Here is a 14,776-nt window from a genome sequence, read left to right as displayed (position 1 = left end):
GTATGTGTGTAAGTTCGAGGTAGATGGGAAAGTCGAAGATAAAAATATAGATAGTCTTCTTATAGATAATCCATCCAGGCATTTTTTACCCTAGAGAAACCAGCAGTGACTGGCTGATCCTCACACAGAATGGTTACAACAGTGAACAAAGTAGCTCAGGAGAACTGTACTGTCTGTATAACCTTTTCTATGTGGTGCTGAATGCTGGCACTGTGAGCCCTGCTCAGATTTGACAAGGGGCCACCTGAAATAGCCCTTCCCTCTGGAAAAAGCTTCTGGTGTGGAGCCCACCAGCACCTAGACTGAGTTTGGTCTACTCTTAGGGTGTCTACAAGGGGTTTTACATAAAAGTGAGAGGACATATGAAAGTGGTTGAGGCAGAGGCCAGGAGCAAAGTCATCTTGGGCAGGTAGGTATTTCTATAGGCATTCACATATGGATTATACTGAGCAGAGCAAGGGTTTGGTGGCTTCACCCACTAAAGAAGAACCACCTTTCACAAACTTCCAAAAAACAAAGCAAGAAAGAATCTGAAGAAAAGTTTATAAGAAGATCAAGGTTTCAGGACTATTGAAAGGCACATTTTACCCATGTTGAATGACAGTTGAGTTCATGGACACATACAATGCTCAAAATTCATGGCGAAAAGACCACACAATGATGGTACATTGTGAAACGTACATTCCAGACTTCAGTTAAACACTAAAGTGATTATTTTAAGTGTATCATGTACATAATAAGAGCAGGATAGGCAGATGCATCCAATTACTGTAATTTACAAGGCAGTAATTCAAGCCTCAAATACATTTCTCCTTATTGGAAGAAGGTGGTATGGATTATGAGCAAAATGAGGGCCAGTGAGTTGACAGGGGCCAGGAAGCTGCTGCCATTTGGAAAATGACAGCCAGCACCTGCTGCAAGTCAGAGGGGATTTAACTTTGTTATTTGTTTCACTGTGCTATACCAGCACATGGCTGGGATGGATTGGATGCTCTCGGTGCAGGAACTAACCAAGAGCTGTGCCGTGGCTGTGCCACACTGGGGCAGGCACCTCACAGGACAGAGCAGTGCAATGTTTGCTTGGCAGTGGGCAGAATAAAGTCTATCCATGCTTCCTCCCTTGCCATTCAGTGATGTGCTTCATGCTCATTACCTCCTTTCATCCAGCTCAGGGTAAAGTTTCACATTGCGATGATTAATAATTAATCAAATGCATTTGGAAATTAATTTGGCAATTCTACCTCTGATTGGCATGCTAATCTCTTCTGTGCAGTGGGGATGTTATAGGAATAACCTCACATATTCTGAGTTGCTAACTGAGGTGAATGCAAAAGGGCATTTATTATCTTGTGTGGTGAAAAATAAAGCGTTGAGTGGAAACAAAAGCTTTCTCCAAGATCTCTTTGTAATTTGGAAAAGGTGTGATCTGCATTTTGCCTTGGCTGTATAAGGACTTGTTATTGTCATGTCCAACCAAAACAAATGGATAAGAAAAAGGCAGCTTTGAAAATAATCCCCACAGTTGATTTATTTCTGTTTAGCTGGTAGTAACTTCAGTAGATTAGATGCATTGATTATGGAACTAAAAAGAAAAATCACAAGAATAACTTTTGCCCTTTTCAGCTGTCCATGCCACTCTTCTCCAAAATAACACTCGTCTGGTAAAAGGGAAGAAGAGGAAGTGTGGAACTTCCACTGGGTGTGTGTGGTCCCTGCTAGTTGCGATTTAGTAGTCCCCTTTTACAGGCAAAGAGCCCTGCGGCAGCCACAGAGGTGAGACATACAGTACAGCTGAGCAGGCACAGCAGGCCTGGAGCCGAGGGCAGGTTCCTCTCCCAGAAGCTGGTGGTGAATGGTCGGGCTGGAACATCCTGGGGAGAAAAGAGACGGTAAGAATGCAGGGTCGCCCTCACCATGTGAGCAGGGAGGTGGCAAACGCCCCCGAGGCTGGGCAGATCACAGGTTTTTCACAAGGAGACAGTTGTGGGGTAAAGAAGGGTCATGGCTGTGAAAAATGTATTTTCTGTCATCCTGAACAGAAACAGGACAGTGAAGATGGAATTCCTAGTGACTGGAGGGAGATTATATTTGGCTTAAAACCATGGTCTGGGACAGGGCAGAACTAGGATGATTTCCTGCATTTTTCAGTCCCCCAGGCTCTGAGATCATTGTCCTTGGCTCTTGACCATCTACCCCTCAGACATGGGTAATAAAATTTCTTGGACAAGTCACAAAAATTAATACCATCAGCATGTGAGGTGACCAAAACCTTGCCAGGGGACAGGGCCCATAGCATCATTGAAACAGGGATGTGCCTGACTGGGTAACAATGAGAAAGTCTAGCTTACCTTTGACTCTGGCTCTGGCATCCAAATTTCACTCTTTGAGATCTTCCCCATACTGTACAATATCTAGAAGAAAAAATTATTTGTACCACATGAGAAAAAGTTATAACCCATGCTACTTCCAGTTTTGGAAAAGCGGAGGAAGTCAGAGCAAGGTGACACGGATAAAAGGCATTAACTGCAACTGGCTGAAAGTGTTTTGAACCAGAAGATGTACAGTGATTTCTATTACAGATTCTCTATATTTTTTTTTTGTTTGGGGTTTTTCCTGTTTGGTTGGTTTGGGGGGTTTTTTGCCTTTTTTTTCTGAGTACAAGTGAAAATGTTTTTTCTCAAGACAGTTTGAGAAGTAGCCAGGTGAGGTTCCTGTCATATGCTGAGGCCACAAAGCCTGTTAGAAGTGATGGTGCAAATTAGAAAAAGGTGAGATGCAACCCTGAGGCTCTCACAGCATAGAATTATGAAGCCATTTCTTGGTTATTCAGGCAGTAGAAACCTCACCAAGGATTTTTCTTGAGAACAAACTGATGTTAACAATCACGGACGTTCCTGGGAGCAAATCAATGTTTCCAGAAGAGACAGCTCACCATCTTTGTAACTACTGCTCACAGGCATGAAGAAAAGAAAAGAGAAATTAGGTGCCTTGAAACAGAACAAGTAATGAGGATTATAAGGTGAATATGACAGTCTGTCAAACAAAAGCAAAGGGCCAATCTTCCCTTAAATAACAGCTCCGTGGCTTTGCCATGCAGCAGGTGTGACTGTAATGCACACCCTTTAATTCTTTTTTCCCTTCCCTCCAGATTGTTGTAAAGGGATTTCACTGTGACAGGGAACCCAGCCCAATGTGTGTCATTCTGAGGACATTTAGACATTATCAGAGCTGCACATTACGAATTCATAAAGCAGAGTTAACAGTACTCTTTTGTAAAAGGAGAGTCAAGAGGCATAGATCAAAAATGAGAACAATGTTCAGATTTTCAGATTCCCACATAGGAAATATCTGTGAGTATTTGTAATGACTTAGATTACTTTTAAAACATGCAGTGTTTAATTTGTTAGAAACTGAGGGCAACATCAGGTTGGAGGATTTTTTCCTCTAGACATGCATGAGCTTCATTTTGAGTCTCCAGTGCAGTAACATTCTGATTTGGGTGAGACTCTTGGCTTCACTTTTTTCAGTAACTAAGTTAAAAAAAAAACCCCAAAAAACAAAGAAAAAACTACCTTTGGTTCACACTGTTTTCTGGGATCCCTCCCTGTCAATTCTAGGAGCCTTTGCATGAAATTAGACCCTCCAAGCTGTACTTAATCCTTTTTTAGCCTTTTAATAGAGATGTTGAAAGCAAAGCAATGGTCTGTACCTCTCTGGCTGCTCTCTCTCCCGCCTGCACAGCTCCCTCCATGTATCCACTCCATTGGGTAGCTGTCTCTGTGCCAGCAAAGTAGAGTCTGTCAACAGGCTGGCGAATGATCCTTCAAAGCAAATGGAGAATGTCAGATGACAAGCAACAGGAAGGCGATGATCTTTCCCAAAGCAATTTATGGCTTTGGTGGAGCGCTTGACTTCAGTTCTCCAGAATCCCTGCAGACCTGGGCTGGGGAGCACAGTGCAATGAACTGGGCCTGCAGGACCACCTACTTGCTTCCGTACACAAAACTCTAGATGTGAGACAAAGAAAATCTAAGGCATAAATCAGCATGTCCCACTTCCAAGCTAAGTAATACGGGCCTTATTTTAGTGCTGGGATAAGGGATAATCCTAATAGCCTCCAGAAATTCAGTGCAGCTGATAGATTTATGTCTTCTGCATGGCAGCTTTGTTGTTCTCCTGCCATTACAGTGGAACATGAATGACGTTTTTGCAGAGACAGGTCACTAATATCAGCTTCTATTTGGAGGCTGGATTTGCCTGGCTGTAAGTTCTGCCAAAAGGGAATGGCAGCTGAAGGCCTTGGTATTCAGGGAAGTACATTCACCCTGTAGGGTCATATAAGCCAGTTCCTCAGCCATGTGAAGCTGCACAAGCATCCTGCCCGACTGAGCTGCAGGTAATGAGCTCCCTTTCTCATTGAGGATGTGCTTGCTATAAGGGCTCCCATCTAACCCCCAGTTAGGTTTTCCTTGTTTTCCAGACACCTGCTTCCCCAGGCCAAAGGGCATCACTACCAGGTGTTCAGAGAAATGACAACAGTAGAGTCTGTGCAGGAAATTACTTCTTCCCACACCCATCTTGGGCTCAGAGACAAGGAGTAACCCCATGCTGGACAGGTTAAGGAGCTCCTGGACTTCACCTGACTGTGATGTTCCACCTACACAGTCAGTGGACACTCCTCACATGTTCCCTCAAGGTCTTAGGGCGTTTTAAAGGGATCCATTGCAAATACTGCATAGGACAAAATACTGTAAGTTATCCAGTGGGGAATGGCTTGGTGTCTCTAGGAGGTCCCTTTGTGATTATGTTTTGTTTCCTTGAAAGCCACACAAGAAACTCTGCTCTCATTAAAGTGAATAACAAGATCCTCGTTAGCTGAGGCTTAGGGGAGCCAAAAGAGGCATATTCTACATATGCCATAATTGCATTGCATAAGGTATTTCACTGCATATGAGCTAAGAAATGTGAATTAGAAAGCAAAGCAATCTCTGTTTTACCTTCCATAGGAATGCATTATGCCTGGTGGGAAGTAGGCTGTGTAGCAACCCCCTGAATATTGCTCCATGGTCCAGTTCTTTTCTTCATAATGCACAGGCTGTAAGTATCAGCAGACATTACAGAGTGAAACACTGGTAGAGAAATTGGAAATAAAAAACAGATTTCTTTTGAAGAGGGATAAAAACAGCCTAAGAATACCTGTGAAAGGAGTGACTTGTCATCTGGCTAATGCTATCCATCTGCACAATTTTTTTTGCTTTTACAGAAACAGTAGCCTCCCAGGGGGAAGTGACAGGACAAATTAAAACATGCCCTGCCTTCTCTTTTCTTGTACAGAGTGAGACTGGCAGTTCTTTTCTTCCTGTACTAGATGCTGCTGCCCTCCCTCTGGGAGTACAGATTGCATGCTACAACATGCAATTTTAGGTACACATTTTAGGTGCCAGGAACTTTGGCTTCATCATCCAGAACAAAGGAGCAACATTATTGTACAACAGAAGTGAAAACAAGCATTCATTTCTTACTTGTAAAGCCTCTTTCATTCCCAATGCCTTGGCATATGCCTCACAGATCTTCTTTTTCCTATATGAAAATGAAATCAGAGTCAGAAAAAAAAAAAAGGGGGGGGGGGACCTCTCAGCTCTTGCTCTCCTTATAAAAAAACTAAATTAATTTATTGCAACACATTGGAAAGAGAGTCATATTTGGCTTTGTTTTTAAGTCTGATTTCAAGTTCTAATCTCAGCATACATATTTCAAATGCTGATGCCTAAAACTTACATCCAAAATGGATCCAGGGAATGGGAAACGAAGGTTGATTTTGGCAATGAGCTCTAAAAAAATAAATCTTTGTACAGTTATTTTGGGTTGCAGAGCCAATTCATTCTCATGTTCACTGGTGTAAAACCAGAAGAAAAACACTATAAATCAATGAAATCCCTACAGATTTACTATAGCTTAGAATAAAATACAAGCTGGGGAATGCTACTCACATTCCTAAACAGAACTCCTGTTTCACTTGCACAGGCCGAAAAAATCACATTTAAAAAGTACTGTTTGTTCATTTCACTGGCTAATGGAGAAACTATACTTTTGTAAACACAGAAGTTTAAAAATTTTATCACTCAGTCTGAATGTGAAGAAGACTGAAAACTAGACATGTCAGCACTCCCTATATAGCTGGGGTGAAGCATCATTCAGTGGGAATGCAGTCTGGGAACATCTTTGGAAAAATCTCACTTCCCACAGAGACCTAGAACTGAGAAGTCATAGCATGGAAGAGTGGATAGGGCTTGGAAATTTAGAAATATCCACAATTAGATGGATATTGGCATTAGTGTCTTGGCCTGTTTATGCTAAAAGCTCAATTTTTGCACCAATTTCCACTATTGATAGTTGCACTGAGCATGTGTGTATATGCCTATGCACACACAAATTCACACACATTCCTGTGGGGAAGCATCCCAGAGAACTGATTTGCTTCTGAAATATTTACAGCTTCTGAAGTCTTACCTCTCTTCCTTACTGAGAAGGGCCAGTTTAAAAGCCTTTCTGCTAAGAATGAAACTGAAAAAGAAAATACACCATATAAATATCAAAAAGTGTCAGCTCCCCTGCTGATTTGCAAGCTCTTTAAATGACTCTTAAAAAAAACAATGGGCTTGACATTTTGTCATCATACCTCAACACTTAGTAATTACAGGTCACATAGGTGAAAAGGCCTGTGCAGGGTACCCTGGGGAGTTAATTGAAAGGGAGAGTATGAATTCCCAGAGGGCAGATGTACAGGGCTGCCTGGCAGCTACCAGATGAGAAAGCTGCAGACTGCAAGTGTTCTCAAAGCTGCCAGCACCAGCCTCATTTTGCACTGTGGGAATGAACTCTCCATCCCCACTGACTCAGGGCAGCAAAGTTGAGTCCAAAGTGGGCAGAGACATGGCAGCAACCAGAAATCTAGACTGCATTGTCCACCCTCTTATATCTAGGTCTTATCCAAAAGAACTCCAAGTTTTCTTGAATTCCGGAAGTCTGGCAGGCAGCTGAACATCCCACTGCCCGTGTCCCTTGGTGTTAATCAGTGATGAAAGCTGCTCGGACAAGCACTGCACAGTGCCATGGGCAAGGCCTGGAAGAACTGAGATTAGTATTTACTCATCTTGAAGGAAACAGATTTGGCAATTAGTTCATCTGACCTTAGTCAAGATACCCAGGGAATGACGTTCCTGCACTCTTTTAGAAATCATAGAAAACCACAAGGAGAAAGAAAGCAGGAAACTGTTTGCCATATGGGGTTTAGGGAAGGCTTACTGCTCTCAGGTCATGGAAGTATTTAAGCCTTGAACATGCCCATAAACATGTACAGTTCAGTAGAAGTGGTAAGCTTTCATTGCCAGACACTTAAGGAGTAGTTGCCTGACATTTATATTGGCCTTTTTTTGGCAGTCTCACCTCAGATTACAGTGGAAACATTCGTAAAGATTGTTCATTTGGTTTCACCTATTTTAAAAGCCAGTCACTGTCACATTTCTTCCCATCTGTTTGTCCAACTACAACTTTTCTACTTGTCACTTTTTTTCAGAATCCTGATTTCTTCACTGCTCAGCTGCTGCTCTGCTTAGCCACCACCTGGTAATGGTTGTCCTGGCTCAGTTTAACAGGGAGAGGAGGCAATTGAGGATTTCCTGGACAACTGCATTGTGATTTTGGCCAGGCACTAAACAAAGCCCAAAATAAACCAAACACAGGCTCCCAAAGCTAGGTGAGAAAGGGGTTATTTCTAAATCTATTCCTCAGCAAAAAACCATGAAATGAATGTTTAAAATGGACTGGATTCAGCAACTCCTTCCCAACCATATCCTTTGTATTAGGCTGTTTGTAGCAGAACCTTCACCAAAAAGCTAATATGGCCTAGAGAGGCACAAGAGGGTTGTCAGAAGTGGTCTTCTTCATCTATGCAGGCTGTGGGAGTGGGCAACACTGATGCAGCCTGGTCATTTCACCTCTTCCTCTTTCTCCCACTCACTCATACAACAAGAAATACACATCTGTAAGTATGGGAGAGAAGTTTTTACCCCATAATGGCAGGGTAGGATCCATCAGGTTTTGTGTCATCTATGGTTATTCCAATTGGAGACTCTTCATCCTCAATAATGAAGGAACCACAGTAACCTAAGAGGGAAAAAAACCCAGGATGATTGTCAGAGTAAGTTGTTGATGATTACTGTTTCTGGTAGTAATGAGCAAAGAAATGATCCATTAAAGGAATTGTACACTCATTATTTTGTCACCAATAGTACCTACATGTCAGAAGTGTTTCTGTAACAGTCTCTCTACTCTCTTCTCTCTGGCTCTGGGAAATTTTGTACACACAGTTATAAAAATCTTTTAAAGTCCATTATTACTTAGCAAGGAATTTCCAAGGATTGCTGAAAGTCAGGGCAACATATGTTAAAAATAAATTGATCTAGCAAGAACGATGGTGATTCATTGCAGGAGTAACTTTGACCAAAACAAAACCTGGTATAATCACATCTAGTCACTGCAGACTCAAATTTACACTGTCTTGATTTTGCTGATTAGGAATGGAATTCCATAATAACAGCAGAAATATGGGCCACCTAATCCAGCATCACATTAGGACATGTTTCAGACGAACATGCAAAAAAATCTCATGTAGAAAACAATGTATAAACCTGGGTGTATTCCTGTCTAATCCTAATGGCCAGTTTATGCCCTGAAACATGCAGGAATTATATTACTTTAAGAAATATTCTCTCCCCTTTCAATATCATTACAAAGGACATGAAACTAATTTGTTCATACAAATAGTTCTGCAAATAGTATTAGTCAATGCTGAGAAAAACACAATATCGTAGCGTGGAAGAAACATCTTGAGTCAAACAAAAAGCTAACCTACTTTTCCCAGTCCTCTGAGATATCAAGTCTGCAGAACAGAGGATTAAAACCAGGGAAAGGTCTTGCTTACACCTTAAGCTCTCCTTATCATCTGCTGTAAATTCCCTTTGGCTGACCTAACTCTATCCCTGGCAGGGAGAAGCAGGGAGCTGCTGCTGCAGGGCCACTGAGTCTGTGCACTGCAGGTTTCAGCAATGTTTCCCAGGGAAACCTTGGCTCTTCTCTTGGTCATCCCACCTCAGCAGCAATGAGATTCAGGATCCTATTTGAGTCTGTACTCATCTTTGGGACAAGGCAGACACTCAAACTCAGAGAAAGAGTTATAAGGAGCTTTACTTCTTGCCTTTCTGTATGTTTTGGTTTTGGGGTTTTGCACATTTAACCCTCACTTGGATTTATTCTCTGATTGATAGACAGCAGAGCTTCAAAATTTGTGTAGCAAGTCCTTCCCTTTCCCCACCTACCCTTCCTCATCCAGAAGGCTTCCTTGTAGTACACCATGCATTTTATGACAGACCCCATTGGCAAACGCTGAATTAACTGGTTTCTCTTTTGTGGCAGCTCTGGTTTGTAGTGAATCTTTGTTGTCAGGATTGGAGGGATGGCACTGATCACATACTTGCCCTGAAATATAGAACATAGTCAGCACAGACAAGGTGCTGCCTCTCACCAAGCTCACCCTGCAGGACACATTTGAAAGACACTCTTAATACTTGTTAATACCTTTCCCACACCTGACTCTGTTATGTGGCTTTTCCACAGATATTTCCAGGTGACCAAAAGAATTCTACTATTTCAGGGGAAAAAAACCACCAAAAAACTGGGAAAAAAAAGACCAGAGTTGAAACTTACCTAGAGACAGGTGGGGAAATGGGGCAAGAGAGAGCTTATGGCACAGGTAAAACTGTCTTTTATCATCCCCAGGAAAATATTACCCATAGTTGTCCAAATAATAAGATGCTAAAAAACCATCATGCTTGTGCTTGTTCACAGGATACTGCTTCAGGACATGCTATAGTGATAGTGATTTCAGGTTTCCTGACCATGCTCCATCTCTTTTGCAGGTCCTGTGTCTGACTGGAGCAATGAAGGGCACTCTGCTTCAGGGCTCAGGGTGACACCATATCACAACACTGCTGCCCTCAGGTGCCCTCAGCCTGGTGGAGCTGCTGTGTGCAGGGAGCCTGTCTGCTCTGACCTGTCAGTATGTCAGCACTGACAGTAAACACTGTAGTTTAACTCCTGGGTTTAAAAATCCCTAGGAAAAGAGGAGTCTCTCCCCAGGAGATCTTCAGACCAGCTTCCCTGTCCAACAGCCCTTTCCTTTCTGCTAGCTTTCTCTAAATATCTTCCCAACACTGTTATCACTGAGATCCTGACCTGCCCAAACTGCCATGGCATGCTGGGCTTTGCGTGCGGAGCAACTGCTGCCCCACGGGTGCCACTGTAGGTCATCATGAGCATTTCACAGCACCACTGCATAGATGCAAAGTCATATTCAAAGTGTTTGAAAAGCCCTTTTTTTGTTGTTGTTGTACTGCAAACTACAAACTTAGATAGAAATAAGAAGCTTATTTTTCCTTGCTTTGAACTGGTCTCCATGCAGAACTAAAATGTAAAATATATGAACACATAAAAAGTTAAGGCAGAAAAGTCAGAGTTATGACAGGAATTAAGTTGCAGAACACCAAGAAGAGACCCAGGCATAAATAAATCTATAAAGCAGGTTTCACAGAGTGTCAGTATAGTCCAAGAAATAGACACACAAATGGGTATTTCCTGATTACATCTGGCTAAGAGCTACAGCAGATGTATTCTCCTACTAAATGCATACTCTACTTTTATTCTGATTGAATTACCTCATACATCTCATGGTTTAGAGTCTCCACAACGACATTATCACCTGTCTGATCAATACTGATCACAGGTCTCTCCAGTTTAACTCTGCCTTTGAGGCGTTCCATTATTTTCTCCGATATCTGACCAGAACCCCCTTTAAACTTCCTCTCCTAAAAAAAACAAACAGAAAACAAACAGAAACAGAAAATCAACAGCATTAATCACAACAATGTTGAATATGACTGCACACCATCATGAAACTCCAGGCCAAATCTGCAAGTACTAAGGGTACATAAAGAGACACAGACTTTAATCCCCACTGAGGTGGGGATTGCAGACTAAACCACTTTTGCAATGGCTTCCCTAATGAGCTGGCCTAAAGACTCTTGAAGCCTAGAGAACAAGCAGATATAATGCAGGAATTCTAGCTAGCACAAACATCTCACTTCATTCAAAACAGGTTCTTAGTATTTTACCCATCATGGTGCTACCAAAACCCTCATATGTGACAAAGAGACCAACTTGCATCTGTACAGTGAAAAGACTGCACCAGCCCTGAAGCAAGACAGGTATTTCATTGGGTCTGGTCTCAAGTGCAAGAGGCAATGAGATTTATCTGTCCCTGGTAAGACACAAAGACAGTGCTGTCTGGAAAAAAGCACAATCTGTGACACACATTTCCCATTTCCCTGTGAAGTCTGTCCAGAGGCTCAGGGGAAGCACTAACCCTCTTTTTTATCTATGAGCCACCAGTGCTGTATCAAGCAGCTCACTTTCACATATAAGATACTGGGAGGGAGGAAAGGGTCTTGTGCTGAAAGACAGATATGGATGCCTGAGGAAGCTTTATAAAACTTGTCATGACCACTAAGTCAGAAACCCTTAGTGTTTTTGCTCAACTGATATTGATTGGGGTGAGGGAAGAAGGAAACATAAGAGAAAAAAAGACAACTTTACCAATCCAATCACAAAGAAAAGGAAGTGCTCTTCCCAGGCTAGCTTTCTCCTCTCCCCGTATCTTGATTAGCTATGAGTATCTTGGGATTAATTTTATTTTTCATTCTTGCTGCCATGTCAGCTATTGCTGACATGGGACAGCAAACTGAGGTGCTCCTGAGGAGGCTCTTAGGTGTAGCTCCTCCTCAGGACAGCATTAGCACTACTTATACCCTTCCTGACACATGGTTGTCTATTCTTGTCTATTCTTACCCTGACAGACAGATGTTGGCAGAGGCTGCATCTCTTCAGGCAACTTCTCTTAATATCTCCCTATCCCAGGACACTTGGAAGAGTATGGTGCTGTCTCCACTCCTCCAGCTGGCAACTTAAGTCTGAAATGCTGCACATGCTTTCTGAGGCTGTGTTAACTGAGACAGGAGGCTAACAAAGGGTGCCAGCACACCACAGCCAAATTACTTCAACTTCTCCCTTTTCTGACATTTTATCCAGAATAATCACATGAAAACCATGTTCACCAGGCAGCCAGGCATCTGCCATGACCAAGGCAAGGAACAGCCTGGAGTAGCTCATAAAACATGTTTCCATGTGAGCTGACACCTTTTGCTATCTACTTCCAACTCTTGTTATTAGAGGCTTCAAAACCAAAAAAAACCCCCATACTTCACTCTGAAGTAGATTTGCTTTAAACTCTTGAAAACATTCAAATGTGCCAAGTAACCTACAGAAAAAAAATTGGCAAAAAAGCACCACAACAGTAACAAGAGTACTGTGTTAAGTGAGTGCAGAAACGCTTCCCAACTGTTTAAAAAATCCAAATTTATCCCAAAGCATAACTAATAAAATTATTCAGGGTTACTCAAGAGGGCTGTATCACCCCATGAGAACATAATTGTCTCTGGTGTCACATGCTCTTGTCCTTTCATTAATGGCAGGGCTTTGATGGGTACAATACTCCACTTGCTCCCTATGGCTTCAAGAAAGGAGAAAGAATATGAGGCATCTTGTACCTGGCCTCCATTGGTGATGGAGAAAATCCTGGATGTGCCCCCACACTGCCTCACATACCACAGGAACCAGAGCGCGGACACTTCATGAGGCTCAGACGTGACGTTGACGTTCACAAAGACTGTGGCAAAGTCTCTAACAGCTCTACATGAGACACAGGAGCAGAAAAAGACAGTGAGAAAACCGACTTCCTGACTGTTTTCAGGATTTTCTTGGTTACTATCAAAAATGGCCACTTTTCCAAAGTCAGAAGAGTCAAGATGATTTATATGTGTTTGATTTTTCAGTCTATAGTGAGCCTTTATAAACAGGTTCCTACAAGTACCTCCTTCCCAAAGTATTTACCCATTCAGTTTCAAATCCCACTGATTGCATCTTAGTTATGCCCCTAAATACTTTCTGAGCTGCTTTTCCTTTCATCAGAACAAATATTTTTCTCAACAGAAGAAAGTGGCAATCAGTGAAACTTTTCTGCATTTCTTTTCCATGGGGGCTCAATGGGCACAACAATTTCCAAGTCTGATGGGTCCTGAGGGACTGAACCAGCTCCATGGCCCAGACATTCTCCATCTCCCATATAATACTGCTGCAGAGATCTCTTGTGAAACCAAGAATCAGACATTGTAAACAAGCCAGACAGAGAAACCAAACTGGCAAACATTGCCATAAATGCAAGGAAAGGGTCACAACAGCAAGTTCTTTGAACATAAACTGAGATACAACAGCAGAACCTGAAGATCTGGCTGCTCACATTTCTTTCATTTCTGGCTACAGATTGCTAAGGGAATTATGATCATTTGCAAAGATGGTAAAAACACCTTGACTTGGATGAAATTTCATAGAACAACAAGAATTTATTATCATCTGCTAAACGAAGAAACTCAAGTTATCTGGGCTAAAATATGTAACTTATAAACTTTTATAACCTCATTTCCCCTCAGTATGAAGTCCAGTCACCCCAATTTCATTAGCCAGAACATGAAAACATGCTGCATGCAAGAACCCTCTGACACAATCATGAAAGCACCAAGACACTAAACAGTTGTAGAAGGTTCAGGCTTAAGAAATGTGTAGAGAGTCTCCAGGATCTGTGACACATGGCAAAAAAATCCTCTTTTACAATCTTGGCTCAAGTCATACAGAAAATGCTGTGGGAGAGCTTTTCTGTTTACGCACTATGTTTTTTTAACTATGTGTAGAAAAATGTCACTTGGCTTGAAGACCTAAAATGGGTTTTTACTGAGGTTTTTAAATGTGTTTGAGCTGAGCACATGCATTAAAATTGGAGCACCACAAACCTTTGGCAGTAGAAGCTGCCTTGCAGAGAAACCTGTTGCAGGAGGGATCACTATAAACTCACTTTTGCTTATACTCCACCAGCTCCCTGACTGACAAGAACAGCAAAAACCAGAAGAGGAAGAGCCAGTGCACTTGCAACAGTAAAGGTACTTCAAAGTAACTGAGTTTGCAGGCAAAAGGTTCATAAAACTAATTGTAAAGAAAACTACAATGCCACAGAGAGCAAGAGCAAGTCCAAGTGGCTGTACCACATATCACATGGACCTGGAATGATTTAAACGATCAAAATTAATTTAAAATGGAAAGTTTTGGTCAGGACGCTGCTGGCACAGCACTAAACCACAGTCAGAATAAAAAGGTGAATACAGCACAGCCACACAAACAAAAGATGCTGAATATGAGGGAGGAGAATGTTACAGAAAAGCACAGGGGCCTGCACATCAAGCAGGGACACAAGGACTCATATGAGCACACTTCTCCATGCCTTACAAAGAGAATTAAGAAAAAAAAGGAAAGGAAGTGTCCTAGTTCAGCAGGAGGGACCAGCTAACCCTGTGTGGAGGTGATCAAAGCTGTGTGTTCTACCCCCTCTTATCATTCCCCAAGGACAATGGGCCATTAGCAGCAGCTGCCCAGGGAGCCATTATCACCTTCACACCCAGCCTGAGGGGGGCGGAGCTGCTAATGGGCCATCAACAGCTCAACACCCCCTGGCTCCCAGAGTTAATCACCCATTGTGTGAGTCCCCGCCCAGGGGGAG

General features: G+C 42.3%; 1 protein-coding gene across 1 annotated transcript in view; it reads right to left on the bottom strand.

Moving 5' to 3' along the window:
- Positions 1–526: 526 nt before the first annotated feature.
- Positions 527–14,776, bottom strand: part of LOC139676602 (amine oxidase [flavin-containing] A-like) — a 38,516-nt gene continuing 24,266 nt past the window's right edge. The window contains exons 6-15 of the mRNA XM_071565740.1: positions 12,720–12,861; positions 10,773–10,922; positions 9,378–9,537; positions 8,070–8,166; positions 6,511–6,564; positions 5,523–5,580; positions 4,998–5,095; positions 3,710–3,821; positions 2,349–2,411; positions 527–1,871 (exon numbers count right to left, since the gene is read on the bottom strand). Coding sequence (XP_071421841.1) covers positions 1,716–1,871; positions 2,349–2,411; positions 3,710–3,821; positions 4,998–5,095; positions 5,523–5,580; positions 6,511–6,564; positions 8,070–8,166; positions 9,378–9,537; positions 10,773–10,922; positions 12,720–12,861 — 1,090 coding nt within the window. The 3' untranslated portion in view covers positions 527–1,715. The remainder of the gene's footprint in view (positions 1,872–2,348; positions 2,412–3,709; positions 3,822–4,997; positions 5,096–5,522; positions 5,581–6,510; positions 6,565–8,069; positions 8,167–9,377; positions 9,538–10,772; positions 10,923–12,719; positions 12,862–14,776) is intronic.

The sequence above is a fragment of the Pithys albifrons genome, chromosome 1 (genome assembly GCF_047495875.1).
Source record: "Pithys albifrons albifrons isolate INPA30051 chromosome 1, PitAlb_v1, whole genome shotgun sequence".
Taxonomy (NCBI): Eukaryota; Metazoa; Chordata; class Aves; order Passeriformes; family Thamnophilidae; genus Pithys; species Pithys albifrons.
Note: the sequence above shows the minus strand (reverse complement) of the source record. Positions and strands in the feature narration are given on the sequence as shown.